Source organism: Equus przewalskii, chromosome 14, assembly GCF_037783145.1.
Source record: "Equus przewalskii isolate Varuska chromosome 14, EquPr2, whole genome shotgun sequence".
Classification (NCBI taxonomy): domain Eukaryota; kingdom Metazoa; phylum Chordata; class Mammalia; order Perissodactyla; family Equidae; genus Equus; species Equus przewalskii.
This window is the reverse complement of record NC_091844.1, coordinates 10,203,961-10,217,270: the sequence shown is the minus strand read 5'-3', so window position 1 is coordinate 10,217,270 and position 13,310 is coordinate 10,203,961. Positions and strand designations below refer to the sequence as shown.

At 39.4% G+C, this 13,310-nt stretch overlaps 2 protein-coding genes across 11 annotated transcripts in view; one reads left to right on the top strand and one right to left on the bottom strand.

Annotated features, from left to right (window-relative positions):
- MRPL30 (mitochondrial ribosomal protein L30) overlaps positions 1 to 13,310 on the top strand; it is a 37,402-nt gene that overhangs the window by 10,378 nt on the left and 13,714 nt on the right. For 2 of the 6 annotated variants that reach the window (XR_011525882.1, XM_008509085.2), the window contains exon 1: positions 12,785 to 13,036. The exons of 2 other annotated variants lie outside the window; for them this stretch is intronic. The gene's annotated coding sequence lies outside the window, so the exon portion shown is untranslated. Of the gene's footprint in view, positions 1 to 12,784; positions 13,041 to 13,310 lie in introns of those variants that run through there. 2 more of the 6 variants (XR_011525881.1, XM_008509084.2) reach the window with 1 other exon arrangement.
- MITD1 (microtubule interacting and trafficking domain containing 1) lies at positions 5,576 to 12,903 on the bottom strand. 5 transcript variants are annotated; one of them, XM_070572039.1, is made up of 8 exons: positions 12,664 to 12,827; positions 10,562 to 10,700; positions 9,693 to 9,794; positions 7,890 to 8,026; positions 7,723 to 7,809; positions 6,881 to 6,996; positions 5,901 to 5,961; positions 5,576 to 5,794 (listed from the first exon to the last, which is right to left on the bottom strand). In XM_070572039.1, exons 3-8 carry the CDS (start codon positions 9,739 to 9,741, stop codon positions 5,699 to 5,701), a joined length of 546 nt encoding a protein of 181 aa, XP_070428140.1. In that variant the 5' UTR covers positions 9,742 to 9,794; positions 10,562 to 10,700; positions 12,664 to 12,827; the 3' UTR covers positions 5,576 to 5,698. The 5 variants fall into 5 exon arrangements, with proteins under 5 accessions (XP_070428140.1, XP_070428142.1, XP_008507303.1 ...); XM_070572041.1 differs by lacking the exon at positions 12,664 to 12,827 and adding an exon at positions 12,540 to 12,638; XM_008509081.2 differs by lacking the exon at positions 10,562 to 10,700 and having other exon boundaries at positions 12,664 to 12,903.

The following is a 13,310-nucleotide window of genomic DNA, read 5'->3' as shown; positions in this document are numbered from 1 at the left end:
TATTTCCTTTTATGGCCTAGCCTTGAAAGTAATGCAATATCACGTCTGCAGTCAAGTGCATCCAAATTCAAGGGAAGTGATCACAGATATCCACCTCTCTGTAGCAGGAATGTCAAAGTCATTATAAAAAGAGCTGCTGGGATGGGAGATCTTACTGCAGCCATTTTCGGAAAGTACAATCTGCCACAAAGAACAGCATACAGGAAGGCCCTAAAGCAGGAAAGAACTAGGCTTGTTGATGGTGTTGAAGGAAGTACGTATAAGCAAACTCAAGTGTGGAAACAAGGGAGAGAAGCAGAGGCCAGGTCAGGCAGGGACTGATAGGCCAAAGTAGAGCTGGATTTAAGTGCGATGAGAGATGACAGTCTTTACAAAGATTACTCTGGCTGCTCTGTGAAGAATGGGGTGGAGTGAGGCAAGATAGGAAGCAGCGAGCCAGTTAGGAGACTACTGTAGGAATCCAGCAGAGGTGGTGCTGGCAGTGGCCATGGAAAGACATGGATGGTGTGTTAGGCACCTGTTAAAAATTAGGGTTGACTCATTTTCAAGGCAAAGTTTAATTTTGATTCTTTTAAAAAGGAAACAATAAAGCAGTATGTGTTAGTTTGCCAGGGCTGCCATAACAAAAGCCCACAGATCTGTGGTTTAAACAATAGACATTTATTTTCTCACAGTTCTGGAGGCTGGAAGTCTAAGATCAAGAGGACAGCAGGTTTGGTTTCTTCTGAGGCCTCTTCTTGGCTTGCAGATGGCTGCCACCTTGCTGTGCCCTCACAAAGTCTTTCCTCTGTGCGCATATCTGTCAAAATTTCCACTTCTTTATAAGGACACCAATCATATTGGACTAGGGCCCACACTAAAGATGTCATTTTAACTTTATTACCTCTTTGAAGACCTTATCTCCAAATTGGGTTACATTCTGAGGTTCTAGGGGTTAGGATTTCAACATGTGAATTTTGGGGGGCACAATTCAACCCATAACACAGGAGTTTCAGGTCTCTGAGAGACCTAGAGACCTCTTTGTCTGAAACAATGTAACAGTGTTTGGATAGCAGCATATTAATCTCAGTCCTCTTCTATGAGTTCTTTTCGTATACCTAAGTGGATCCAGATCGCATCCTTTTTTTTTGAGGAGGGGGAGAAGAAGTGGACTACAGTTTGCCTGCAACTGGTTATCTCAAAGTGGGAGTGGAGTAAGTGAAGGGAACTTGACTTTTCAAGTTGCTACTGGGACTAACATGATTGGCAGTTTAGCTTTTTTCATTTGAGGCAGGTTTAATGGGCAGGTCCTTTTGTTCTTTAGCAACAATATTAAACAGCAAATAAACACAATTTTGATGAGATTTCTCATGGGCATGTTAAGCATTATGTTTGTTGCAACCTGTGACAGTTATTTTCTAAGAAAGGTATAAAAAATCTGATATGATGTGCTTTGGTGCAATAAAGCAGTCATGATGTTCTAATACCATTTGTTTCTCAAGAGAGAGGGTATCATCAGGCAAAGGGTGTTAAGGCCTTCATATTCCAAAATAGAAATCTGACAAGCATCACCTGGAACAGATGGACTCAAGGTATGTTTTGCAGGTACATTTCTCAGAACTTTCTGATTGTTCGCACATGGGGATGAAGAAGAGCAAGGAATCGAGAATGACTCCTGGATTTCTTATTTGAGCAACTGGGTGGATGGGAGTAAACACAGGGAGTTGGGGAGTGTTTATCAAAAGTGCCTTTGGGGCATATCATATTTGAAATGCTTGTGGGCTTCTGAGATCCCAGATGAAATGCCAAACAGGCAGCTGAATATATGAGATTAGAACTCCAAGAAGTCTTGGCTTAATTTATATATTTGGGAGTTGACAGCATATTAATAGTTGTGATGAAAATAGGTAATTGTGGACGTCTATAATTCATCTAAAGGTTAAATTTAAAGTGTTTAGCATCTGAGTCCCCATACTATGTTTGGGGAATTCTCCCCCTTATAAATCTTGGTGGGAGGTAGAGCCCGCTTGTTGGAGGAGGTCATTGAGAGGACATGACTGCCAGTTGACCCTCGAACTGGAATCTGCCCTTGTTCTTGGAATGTACTTTCTGCCCAATGTTCCCGTTAGGAGCCACTTCAAGGACGCAGCCTTGAGAGAGTAATGTATCACTGAGCAATCTGGATGGTATATGTGACTGAACTCAGTTAAGCCTTCTATATAAACTTTTAAGATTCTGGGGGATGGGTGCAGAGACCTACTCATCTTGCAGCTGCCCAAGACAAGCCTCGTATGTAAGTTCCCTTGCTTATTAAACCTGCCACCTACCAATCTGGGAGGGTCTGCTTCTTTCCTTGGTCTCTCCTTGCCCTTCGTATATGGGGGCCATTTTCGAATGAATTTCACCCGGGGACCTCCTGAGGTTGCAAACTAACACCCCCACACCCCATGGAAACTGAAAACTCACTGTACTCTTTTCCCAGCCTCCCTTGAGGCTAGGGTGTGGGGACATGACCTAGGCTCTGCCAATCAGAGGCACTTGGTCCAGGCTTTGAATGGATGGTGATCCAGGAACCTGGGATAGTGAAAACCCTTCTCTGGCAATAGTGAAGGAGCCTGAATTTCTGAGGCAGTAAAGACAGTGAGGCTGGCCATGTAGTGCCCTGTGCTGGTAATGTAAGTGATAGAGTGATATAAGGCTACTGCAGCCAGGCCTTGCATTGGGGTCAACAGTGGTATCATCTGATTGGTTCTGTGTTGATTCCAGATGTGATTTTTTTCACTGCAGAACCTCTTGTGGTGATGGTTTGAACTACCCACTATCCTTGTAATAAATCTTTGTTGCTTATATCAGGTAAGAGCAGTTTCTGTTGGTTTTCACTAAGAACTTAACGGTATAATCATTTATACCATTAACAGTGTAGTTAAGTGTACCATTGAGAGTAAGGGGAAGAGTGTAGATTGAAAAAAAAAGGTTACTACCTCACACCTAGTTTAGGAGAACTCCAATATTTAAGAGGTATAGTAGAGGAAAAGGAAAGTGTGTTTCATGGAAGCTGAGAGTTTCAAGAAGGGAGTGGCCAACTCAGTCAAATAATCTTGAAAGGTTAAGTAATATTAGGGTTAAAAAGTGCCCATTGGAGGGGGCCAGCCAGGTGGGGCAGTAGTTAAGTTTGCATGCTCTGCTTCAGCAGCCTGGGGTTCGCAGGTTCAGATACTGAAAGTGGACCTAGCACTGCTTGTCAAGCCATGCTATGGTGGCATCCCACATAAAATAGAGGAAGACTGGCAACAGATGTTAGCTCAGGGCCAATCTTCCTCACACACACACAAAAAGTGCCCACTGGATATGGTAGTATGGAGGTCATTGTTGACCTTGACGAGCAATTTCAGTGGAATGACTGGGTAGCCAGATTGAAGTGAGTTGAAGTGTGATAGGTGGTGGGGAAATGGAAAAAAACTGTATACAGAACTCCTTCAAGAAGTTTGTTCATGAAGAAGAACAAAGAAGGAAGGTGGTATCTGGATGGGGATGTATGTACTGGCAGGAACAATGCAGTAGCAGGAGAGATTGCTCAAAGGACCAAGTACTTGGTGAGGCTAAAGGAGGTGAGATCAAGTTCACTTGCTAAAAGTTTGGCTATCTTCCTCATATATTAGGACTATCAACCCTTTTTCTATATATAGTAAATTTGACTTCATATGATTTTAACTTTCTTATGGTTCCCTTTACTCAAGTTTTAAATATTTGCATGATCAATCTTTTGCTCTCTGCTTTCCTTGATAATTCCTGGGTTTTGTGGCATGCTTAATACATTGAGTGGGGTTTTAAAAAATATTTAGATTTTTCACTTAACTTTTTAATCCATTTAAAATAATTTCTCTATGTGAAGTAAGGTAGAGATCTAGTGTTATTTTTTCCAAACTTTATTGAATAGTCTACACTTTCCCCACTAATTTGAAAGACTCCTTTATTGCAAATTAAGTACCCATACACACATTCACTTTCTCTTAGATGTGTTTCTGGACTCCTTATTTTATCCCATTGATTTGTCTATTCTTATAAACATACATTTAAAAAAATTATTGTAGCTTTATGTCTTTATAGCTGGTCAAGTAAGCCTCCTAGTGTTGGTCTCTTTTGTTATTTAATTTATAAATTAACTTAGGGAGAACTGACAGCTTACAAAGCCTTCCCAGTCAGGAATATTTGTCTTTCCAGTTACTCTAGTTTTCTTTTACATTCTTCCATAAAGCTTATAGTTTTTTCATATAGTTCTTGCACATTTCTTGATATATTTATTAGGGAAACTTGCATCTGGTGTTCTAATAGGGTCTGGGGACAGAACTTCAAATATTTAGAATAATGGAGAGCATGTGTGTAGGCTCTCTTCCTTAACTATCATTATCTCTTAGGCAGGATTTCTATGAGAGTTGGATAAAAGTTAATTTCAGAGGGTTGTGGACTGCTGATTCTCTACAGTGATAGATTCATACGCTCTAGAAATCAGAGTTGTTATTTTAACATGAAAGTAAGGAGGTCTAACCTGTGTTCTCACCTGAATGAAAAGCCACTCTACTTCCACATGACGATGGGTACCTGGCAAAATGAGCTAGGATACTTTGCAGAGAGTAACTTTTGATCAGGTCCAACACTTGTCGAAGTGCTCTCTTGAGACCCTGAATTTCCATATAATAAAGCTTGGCAAACTGGTTTGAGTATTTTCAGGTTCAGCATTATCAGCACCTGAACCTGAAAACATCAAAGAAAAACATCAGGAACTTTTCTGGAAGCCCTTCTTGGTATTTTAGGCCAACTCAATCATGTACCTGCTGGCCCACAAAGGCAAAACATAAACCTGGTGTCCAAGGCCACCCAGGACCACTCTGCCCAACCTTATTCCCATGGCTTCCACCTGGCTCCGGTTCTCCACACTATTTAATCTTGAATTTAATCTCAACCTTCTCTAGATATGATGTTTATATGCACACTCTCCAACACCAGTACTCCCTCCATAGACTTTGGGGTAGCTTATTCTTTAAGCTTCTGGACTGCCCACTGCCTCTGCCTGTGCCTGTATCTCCTCCCCCACCCTGTCTCCATGGAACCTGGTCTTTGTCTCCAACCAGTCAACTGGCATCTGGATGGATGAGCTTACCCAGAACAGTTAATTCTAAGCTGAGAACCTTTACAAATGTGCCAGCCAAGGTTGAATGAGCTGCAGAATGCATCTGGATAACTAAATGGGTTCATGTGCCTTTATGGAGTTAGGTAATGCCAAAGACACTTAACTGTAAAAAATTAACATTGTACTTTTTTTCTGGTTATTAGACCCACAAGCCCATTTGTCTCTTAAGAGTACTCTAATCCATGATGTTCCCTCCTAAAATCTAAATTCCCAGGGGTAGGATTAATAACCAACTCATCTTCACAATAGGTGCTCATTATCTGTTGATTCACTCTCCAACAGCCAAATAAGAAAAGCTGGTAAAATGTTTAAATTAACTGTATGACTTGAAACACTGTAAAGCTACTGAGTAACGTACTTATAACACTATTTAGGATTGGTCACACAACTGAGCAATGGATCTATAAATTAGTAGAAATGTAAAAGTTTATTGTTAAATTCATACATTATAGGAATGATCTATCCAAAGTAAAAAAATATATAATGTTCACTTAAAATAGAAATATATAATGGAAATTAGACTACTACCCATCATATTTTTTTTGTGTGCTTGTTATGAAAAATGTCCACTGTTGTTTCATGACATGGTCTTAAATCAAAATCGCAATATCCAAGGGAAAAACGACCCTATGAAGAGAAGAAAAGAGTTTTTTTAACAAAAAAGGACCAAAGCCATTTTGTTAAAATGATATAAAAAGAGTGCTACATACTCACTCATAAGACTATATCCTACCTGTGCTTTCTTAAAATAATCAAGTCCCCTTCCAATCTTAATCATCCATCCATTGTTGAACCTATTGAAATTCGTATATAGTATTATATTCCAGACTTTTAAGTCAGACAATTATCAAAGCTGTAGTGTATTAAGTATCAGCAGAATTTCCCCCTAATAAATAAAATCACTTCCTCTGGGGGCATGAGTTGAACCAAACATGGGGTTCCTTATGGGCTGTGTCTATAGTGAAACAAACCGTTCAGGCACCATCAGTCGATTTGATTAGCTGATAAAAAGTTTACCAGTTAACCCTTACTCTTGAATTTTAGCTTGCTCGTAAAACTGTCCTGTTCTGCCAACAAGTGGTTTTAAAGTGTACTCAGGCAGACTGTGGTGGTGTTTTAGGGGTTCCCCCACCTAGAGATGGAGGATGTGAGCAGGAACAGCTCTGGGTCCTGATCTCTGCTTCAACCACAGCAGCTGCATTTTCACCTGTTCTGCATTTCGGTTGTGCTTAAGTTTTGGTTAAAACTAAGGGGGCCGTTGCTATATACATATGAAAGCCACTGTGCTAAACAGAGGGAACAGATGACTGAAGTAACTCCATACACTGTTTCCTTATAGACACAGCACAGTCATGTACTAGAATAGTTGATAAACTGTAAGAAATAAAACCACATTAAATAAATATTAGTATCACTAGAAAAAGAAATTATCCCATTACCATAACACCAAATGTATAGTTGAATAGACAGAAAAGTACTTCTGCTTCTCACATGACACAGAACATGTAAACTTTATTCCATTAGGAAATATGAAACTCATACTGGACAAAATAAGCCATGTGTTTTCCCCTCAAAAGTGAAGACACTAAAATTGAGCTTTAATTAAAATTTTTATATTTAACTTGAACATTTCTATGTAGTTTTATAAAACTTAAGGGAAATAAAAATAAGCTTTTCAATTGCATGACAATTAGAATATTACTATATACTAACCTAATTTCTCGGTCATGTATTGAAGAAGAGTATTCTAATTCCAACAGCACTCCATGCTTCCTGAGTGACTCTTTTATCTCTCTCAGGCCACTACTTTGCTGTTCTCTCCTACTGCCCTATCAATAGGAAAAACAGAATTTTATGCCTCAGTTATTAATATTTTAAATTATCCCTAAGCTCTGCAGTGCGTATCACAGGTGAATTAAAATGGAAAGGTTCTATACTAGTTTCAATGTCTGTTGTCTCAAAGAAGCAACCAAAAAATAAGAAGTAGTTTAAGAGCAATTGTTTTTATCAAAATAATTGGTTTTTTCTAATGTGAGCATAACACAACTCTCCTGTCTCCTAAAGTGTATTTTAGTAATGCTGTTTAGTTATTCAGATGGGGCTGCCTTCTTCCCAAATTAATCCTAGAAATCTGAATTACTTAGAAGCATTCCTACTTAAGTCAAAATCAAGACAGAGATGCCCACTATTATGCTATGATCCCCCAGAAGGCCAACGCAATAAATCAAGGGAAAGAGATAGATACAGTAATTGGTAAAGAAGAGGTAAAATTGTCAACAGTGCAGACGTGTGACTGCCTCCTAGAACATCCAAGAGACTAAACTGACAAACAATTTGAATCAAAGAGTTTAGCAAAGTGGCCAAATGCAAAGTACAACATACTGAAATCAAGAGCATTTTTCTCCAGATGTTTTATGCCTGTTGTTAGATAATAAGTTTATTCTGAAATAGCTCTAGCTGAAGCATTACATTCAGGTTTTCCTTGCTCAAACTACATTCTGTAACTAAATGAAGTTAATGAAGTTAAGAAAGAATAAATACTTCCAGATACCTACTTCATCCAGAGAGGTGAGAAGATGAATAGTTTTTACTTTACATGGTTTCTTAATAAGCATCTCACAAAATCGAAGAAAGTTATACAGCTGAAAGATATTAGGATGGGTTATTAATAACTCGTAAATTTTAAATAACATTTCATCATATTTTAGTACATTTCACCTACCTGATGAGTATGTCTAATATAAGGATCTTCTATCCAAACTTCTGTAACTGTTTCATTAAGGTATTCTTGAAAAAGTGACTCATAACTGAAACCTGTCGCATTCTCTTCTATTTTAATTTGCTTGTGATATTTTCCATCTAAAAAACACAAGCTTCAATAATAAAACCAGTGACCACTTATTTTCTTTTTAAACATATTATATTTATATATAGTGATTAATTGGAATTAGATACAAGTTAATTTTTTTAACTCATCCACTCAGCAAACATTTTTGAATACCTACTATATATCAGGCACATTGCAAGATGTTACACATACAGAGGTAAATAAGGCAAATCATTCCATGAGTGATTTCTGCCTTCATGGACGCCAGGCAAGTGGGAAAGTCCAGAGATTTCCTAGAACAGGTTCTTGAGCTGAATCCTACAGACCAGGCACTTTATTCAAGAGAGAACTGTATGTATAAAAGTATCTGATATTCCTGTCACCGCGAGTAGAACCACAAGCTATAATTCAGTGGCTATCTGGTCCTCTTCAGAATTAAGTCTTTTTATGTCCTATAATTTAATAGCTAAAGTGAGTATTAAACATAAATGCAGTATAACGTGGCGTTTAGAAGTCTTTCTTAGAACTTGTAGTGTTCTAAGCAGAAATTTACAGTACTTCTCAATAACCCAAGCCAAAGACTAGGATGCCACAGGATCAGTAGGATAGTTCCATTGTTTTGTTCATTCAAAATGAATAATTATTGAATGTTATCAAAGACCTTCAAGGTTTTTTAAAAATATGACCCCTAGTGGTAGTTCCTAATTTCTACTTTCAACCTTTGTTTAAAAACCAGTAGTTTGGATTCTATTCCTAATATTTCCACATATATGTGAGCAACTATGCATCAGTTTTCAAGTCAAGCTAGCCAACAGGTTAATTTAATCCAATGTATTCAAACCTGCTGTATTCACAATGCCGATGGTACTATATTTCATCAATATTTTAGAGGGAAATGTCACTGTAGATTTCAACTTGGGGTGAAGGAAACAATTTTATTCCTACTCAACAGAGGAGCTCAGTAAGGGTACCCAGGATATGGGCTGCTGCAGAATACTAGGAAGAGGTAGGGAGAAGGCTGCCGTAAGGATAGCGAGGAAGAGCAGCTGAGGGCTGGAGACATTGGTTTTTGAGGGCAGTAGTTCCTTTGAGTACAAAAAGCAGCAGGAGTGTGCACTTCAGGCAAAGGTGGCAATGACCATTTATATATATATATTCGTTTGTAAACTGGATGCTCGTGAGTAGAGAACTGGCAAAAAATAGCATAGAATCCCTACTGCATCACGAATCATGAAGAATACTTAACTCCTGAAATGTTTTGATTCATAACAAAACACAGAGAAGACCCAGGAGTTTCTTTACGTACTTTACTATGTTGGTCTTTTTATAAAGAGAAATACAAATAAAATGTAGGATTTACATTCAGTGTTCCTCTGTAGTATTAGTTAAACTGGAGTCCACACATAAGCTTCATGAGGATCTGTAAATGCCTTAAAACAGCATGCACGGTTCTGCAGTATGTATGGCTCTCATCAGATTCTCAAGAGGGTGTCTAACCACCACCTCCCGCCGCCCCACCAAGAAAAAAAGGTTCAGAATAGCTTATGTATAGGGGAGCAGAAATGCACCAGAAATCCATTAAGATCCCAGCAATAAATGGTCCAGACCACACAGTGCTGCAAAGTCAGAGCCAGAAATTGGGTGAAATTGGCTTTGTCACAATAGCTTATGGAACACACTCTAAAAAAGCCTCTTTACCTTCTTTTTCTTGATCCAAGTATTTTTTTATGTTTTCTGCTCTATCCATGTAGCCAGAAATTTTTTTTCTGAGATGACACTTCTTTGTATCATCTTTGGTGCCTACAAATTAAAAAATATATTCTCAAGTTTCAAAACAGTTGTTCTATTGAGTACAGGCATTATTTCCAGTTTCCCAAATTTTCTGCAAATTTGCTATCCTTTAGCATGGTTTCCCTCAGTTCTAAGATACACAAATAAGCTCAAATTTGGCTTGATCATGCTGGACCTTCATTTTTGCACTAAGCATCTGAAGCATCTTTTTTAGGAGCAGGGAACTCTGACACTGCGTCTCCCTGCAAGGGACACAAAATCTCATGAGGTGACAAAGGTGGCATAGTACATGTCAAACCTGAGTCTGAGCACTATTTTGTCCTAATCACACACAAGTTTGATATCTTAACATAATCAAAAGATAGCAAACAATACCTATTTATCTTCCACAAAACCAGCTTCTCTTCCAGACTGACTTCCCCATTATAGTTAATGCTCAATCATTTTCCCAGGTTCTCAAAAGATGTAAGGTATTTTAGAATATACATTATCAATAAAATCTTACCCCAAGCCCCAACCCCACAAACCCAATCAGTCACCAAATCACTTCTGGTTCCTTCCTTTTGATATTGCTTATATTTTGCATAATAATTTCATTTTTAAACTCTCAGTTTTTTAAACATTTTATTTTGAATTTTATATTTGTGGAAACGTTGCAAAAATGGTACAGAATCCCTTTACCCAGATTCCCCAAATATCAACACATCACACAATAACAGTACAATTATCAGTTAGGAAAGTAACATTGACACAACACTGTTAACTCATCTACAAACCTTATGTGTATTTCACCAATTTCCCCACTAAAGCAAGTTCATTTTCTGCTCTAGGATCTCACACAGCATTTAGTTGTTACGTCTCCTTAGTCTCCTCCGATCTGTAACAGTTCCTTAGTCTCTCTCTGCCTTTTATGACCTTGACATTTAGGAAGAGAATCGTCAGTTATTTTGTAGAATGTCTCTCATTTTGGGCTGTTGATGTTTTCTCATGCTTATATCGAAGTTATGCATTTTTGGCAAGAAAATCACAGAAGTGTTGTGCCCTTCTCAGTGGGTACATGATGTTGACATGTCTTATAACTGGTGATGTTAACTTTGATCACTTGGTTAAGGTGGAGTTCATAGATTTCTCCACTGTAAAATCACTATTTTCTCCTTTGTAATTAATATGTATCTTGTGGGAAGAGATCCTATCTCTCATCACTCTTTCACGCACTAATTTTAGCATCCACTGATGGTCCTTGCCTGCAATCATTATTACTGCAGTGTTTGCCAAATGGTGATCTCCTATTTCCATCATTCCTATTTATTAATTGAAATTCTACTATAAGGAAAAGCTGTCTCTTCTCCCCCATCTATTTACTTATTCAATTATTAATTTATATCAATATGGATTCATGGATATTGATCTTATTCTGTGGGTTGTATTCCAACACTACCATTATTTTCTTGCTCACACTTTATCAGCTTTGGCTTTGAGAGCTCCTTTATGTTGGCTCCTGTGTCCTTTCGACACGTCCCATCATTTTTTGAGCACTTCCTTACTTTTTGGTGGCAAATGCTATAAACTCATCTTGTATTTTCCCTGCCCCAGCCCCCAAATTACCCATTTTCCCAAGATGCCCTGGTTCCTTTTATTGGAGAATGCTATCAAGAAATCAAATTCTGGGTGCCAAGTGTGCTCACTGCTACGTGGAGGAACTAGCACTACCCCTAGGCCTGTCAGTCAACACAGCGGGAAGGTATATGTAGTTTTACTAACACACACATACATCTGTATTTATTTCTCTGTCTATCCATCTGTATATATATTAAAAACCACAAGTTCATGCAGGCATGCCTCAGAGCTATTTCCGGTTCCATTCCAGGCTACTGCAATAAAGCGAATATGACAATGAAGCAAGTCACACAAATTTTCTGGTTTCCCAGTGCATGTAAAACATGTTTACACTATACTGTAGTCTATTAAGTGTGCAATAGCATTATGTCTAAAAAAACGTACATACTTTAACTAAAAAATACTTTATTGCTAAAAAATGCTAACCATCATCCGAGCCCTCAGCAAGTCATCATCTTTTTGTTAGCAGAGGGTCTTGTGCCGGGGACTGTGCTGGGTGTTAAGCGTTATTTGGCTGCTTCTCAACACTAAGAATAACCACCCACCTAACGGAAAAAGTCTCACCGCTTCCGCCCACAACCCGACGCATCTCTCACATGAATTTCAGTACAACAGCCACTTCTTACAAAAAATCTTTGTTTTTTTACCGCGATGTGATTTTTCATTTACTTTTAATGAAAAAGTTTAAACAGAAAAGTAAGGATAATAGTGTAATGAACCCCCTTACTACCCATCACCTAGATTTAAAGACTGTTAGCGTTTTGCCACATTTGCTTCAACTTCTTTTTCTTAAGTAAAATTAAATTCAGACATCACGACTATTCTTCCCAGAACACTTCAGTGTGCATCTCTAAAAATTAAGGACAGTTTTTAAAAAAACCATACTGCCTAGCAAAGTTAATCATTTTCATGTTACCCAATCCATATTCAAACTTTCCAAATTGATCCAAAAATCAATTTTTACAGTTTTACAATTTTTTGTCTTTTACAGTTAGTTCAAACCCATGTCCTATCAAGTCTGACATTACATTTGGTTATGTCTCTTAAAAATCTAGAGTAGCACCCCCCTTTTCTTAATGACGTCAATCTATTAAGAACATAAAGAAAGCAGTCCGCTTGTCCTGTAGCATATCCCACCTTCTGTATCTGACTGCTTCCTCCTGGTGCCCAAGCATGGTTTTTAAATCCTTCGCTCCGCCCGCAGACACCGCGGGATCCAGCTCCTTTTCCTGTGGTCCTCCCTCCACGGCTCATTGCTCACCTTTCAGAACCTGCAGGAGCAGGTCAATCCCCTCCTGGTAACACACCAGAGCCTGCGGGTACCGCGACTCCGAATCTAGTTCCACCGCCCGCTTTAGCACAGCGACCGCAGCGGCGCTTTCGGGATCCTGGCCCAGACCACACCTCGCCATAATTCCGGAAACAGCCCTCTGCCTCAAGCCGGGCCAGATTGGGCGGGTCTTCAGCACGCCGGGAGCGGTCAAGTGACGCCAACGCGCCTGCGCTCTTTTTACGGCCCTTGAAGGAGGGACTCTTCCGGAACTAAAGTGCCCTATTTTGCCGGTTGCGCGCACTGTGACGGCGGAGCAGGAGTGTAACGCTTGGTGGTCTATCCAGGGCTCGGCTTCCCCTCGGTGGGTAAGTTCAGGCTGGACGTTTAGCAGTCGCTGGGCAGTGAGGAGTGAGTGGCCGAAAGATTGCATTTTGCCAGGAGTGCATATCTGCAATCCTGTGCAGATGCGGGTTGATTTTCCCAGTTGGATTATGAGCTTGCGGGTCACAGTGACCTAAATGGGCCTGCGTCCCGATACCATCCCTTTGGCTCCCGAAAAGCCACTGGCTGACCTGACCCAGTTTCCCAGTGCGCGGCGCTCCGGGACGCGCGGCTGGAACCGAAGTTCAAGGGGA

What these genes read in the sequence shown, in the direction of transcription:
- MITD1 (XM_008509081.2), bottom strand. Translation starts at nt 12,814, where the DNA reads ATGGCGAGGTGTGGTCTGGGCCAGGATCCCGAAAGCGCCGCTGCGGTC. An exon ending in ATATTAGACATACTCATCAG is followed by an intron (nt 7,810 to 7,889) that starts GTAGGTGAAATG and finishes AATATCTTTCAG; the next exon opens with CTGTATAACTTTCTTCGATT. An exon ending in TTCTCACCTCTCTGGATGAA is followed by an intron (nt 6,997 to 7,722) that starts GTAGGTATCTGG and finishes TCCTATTGATAG; the next exon opens with GGCAGTAGGAGAGAACAGCA.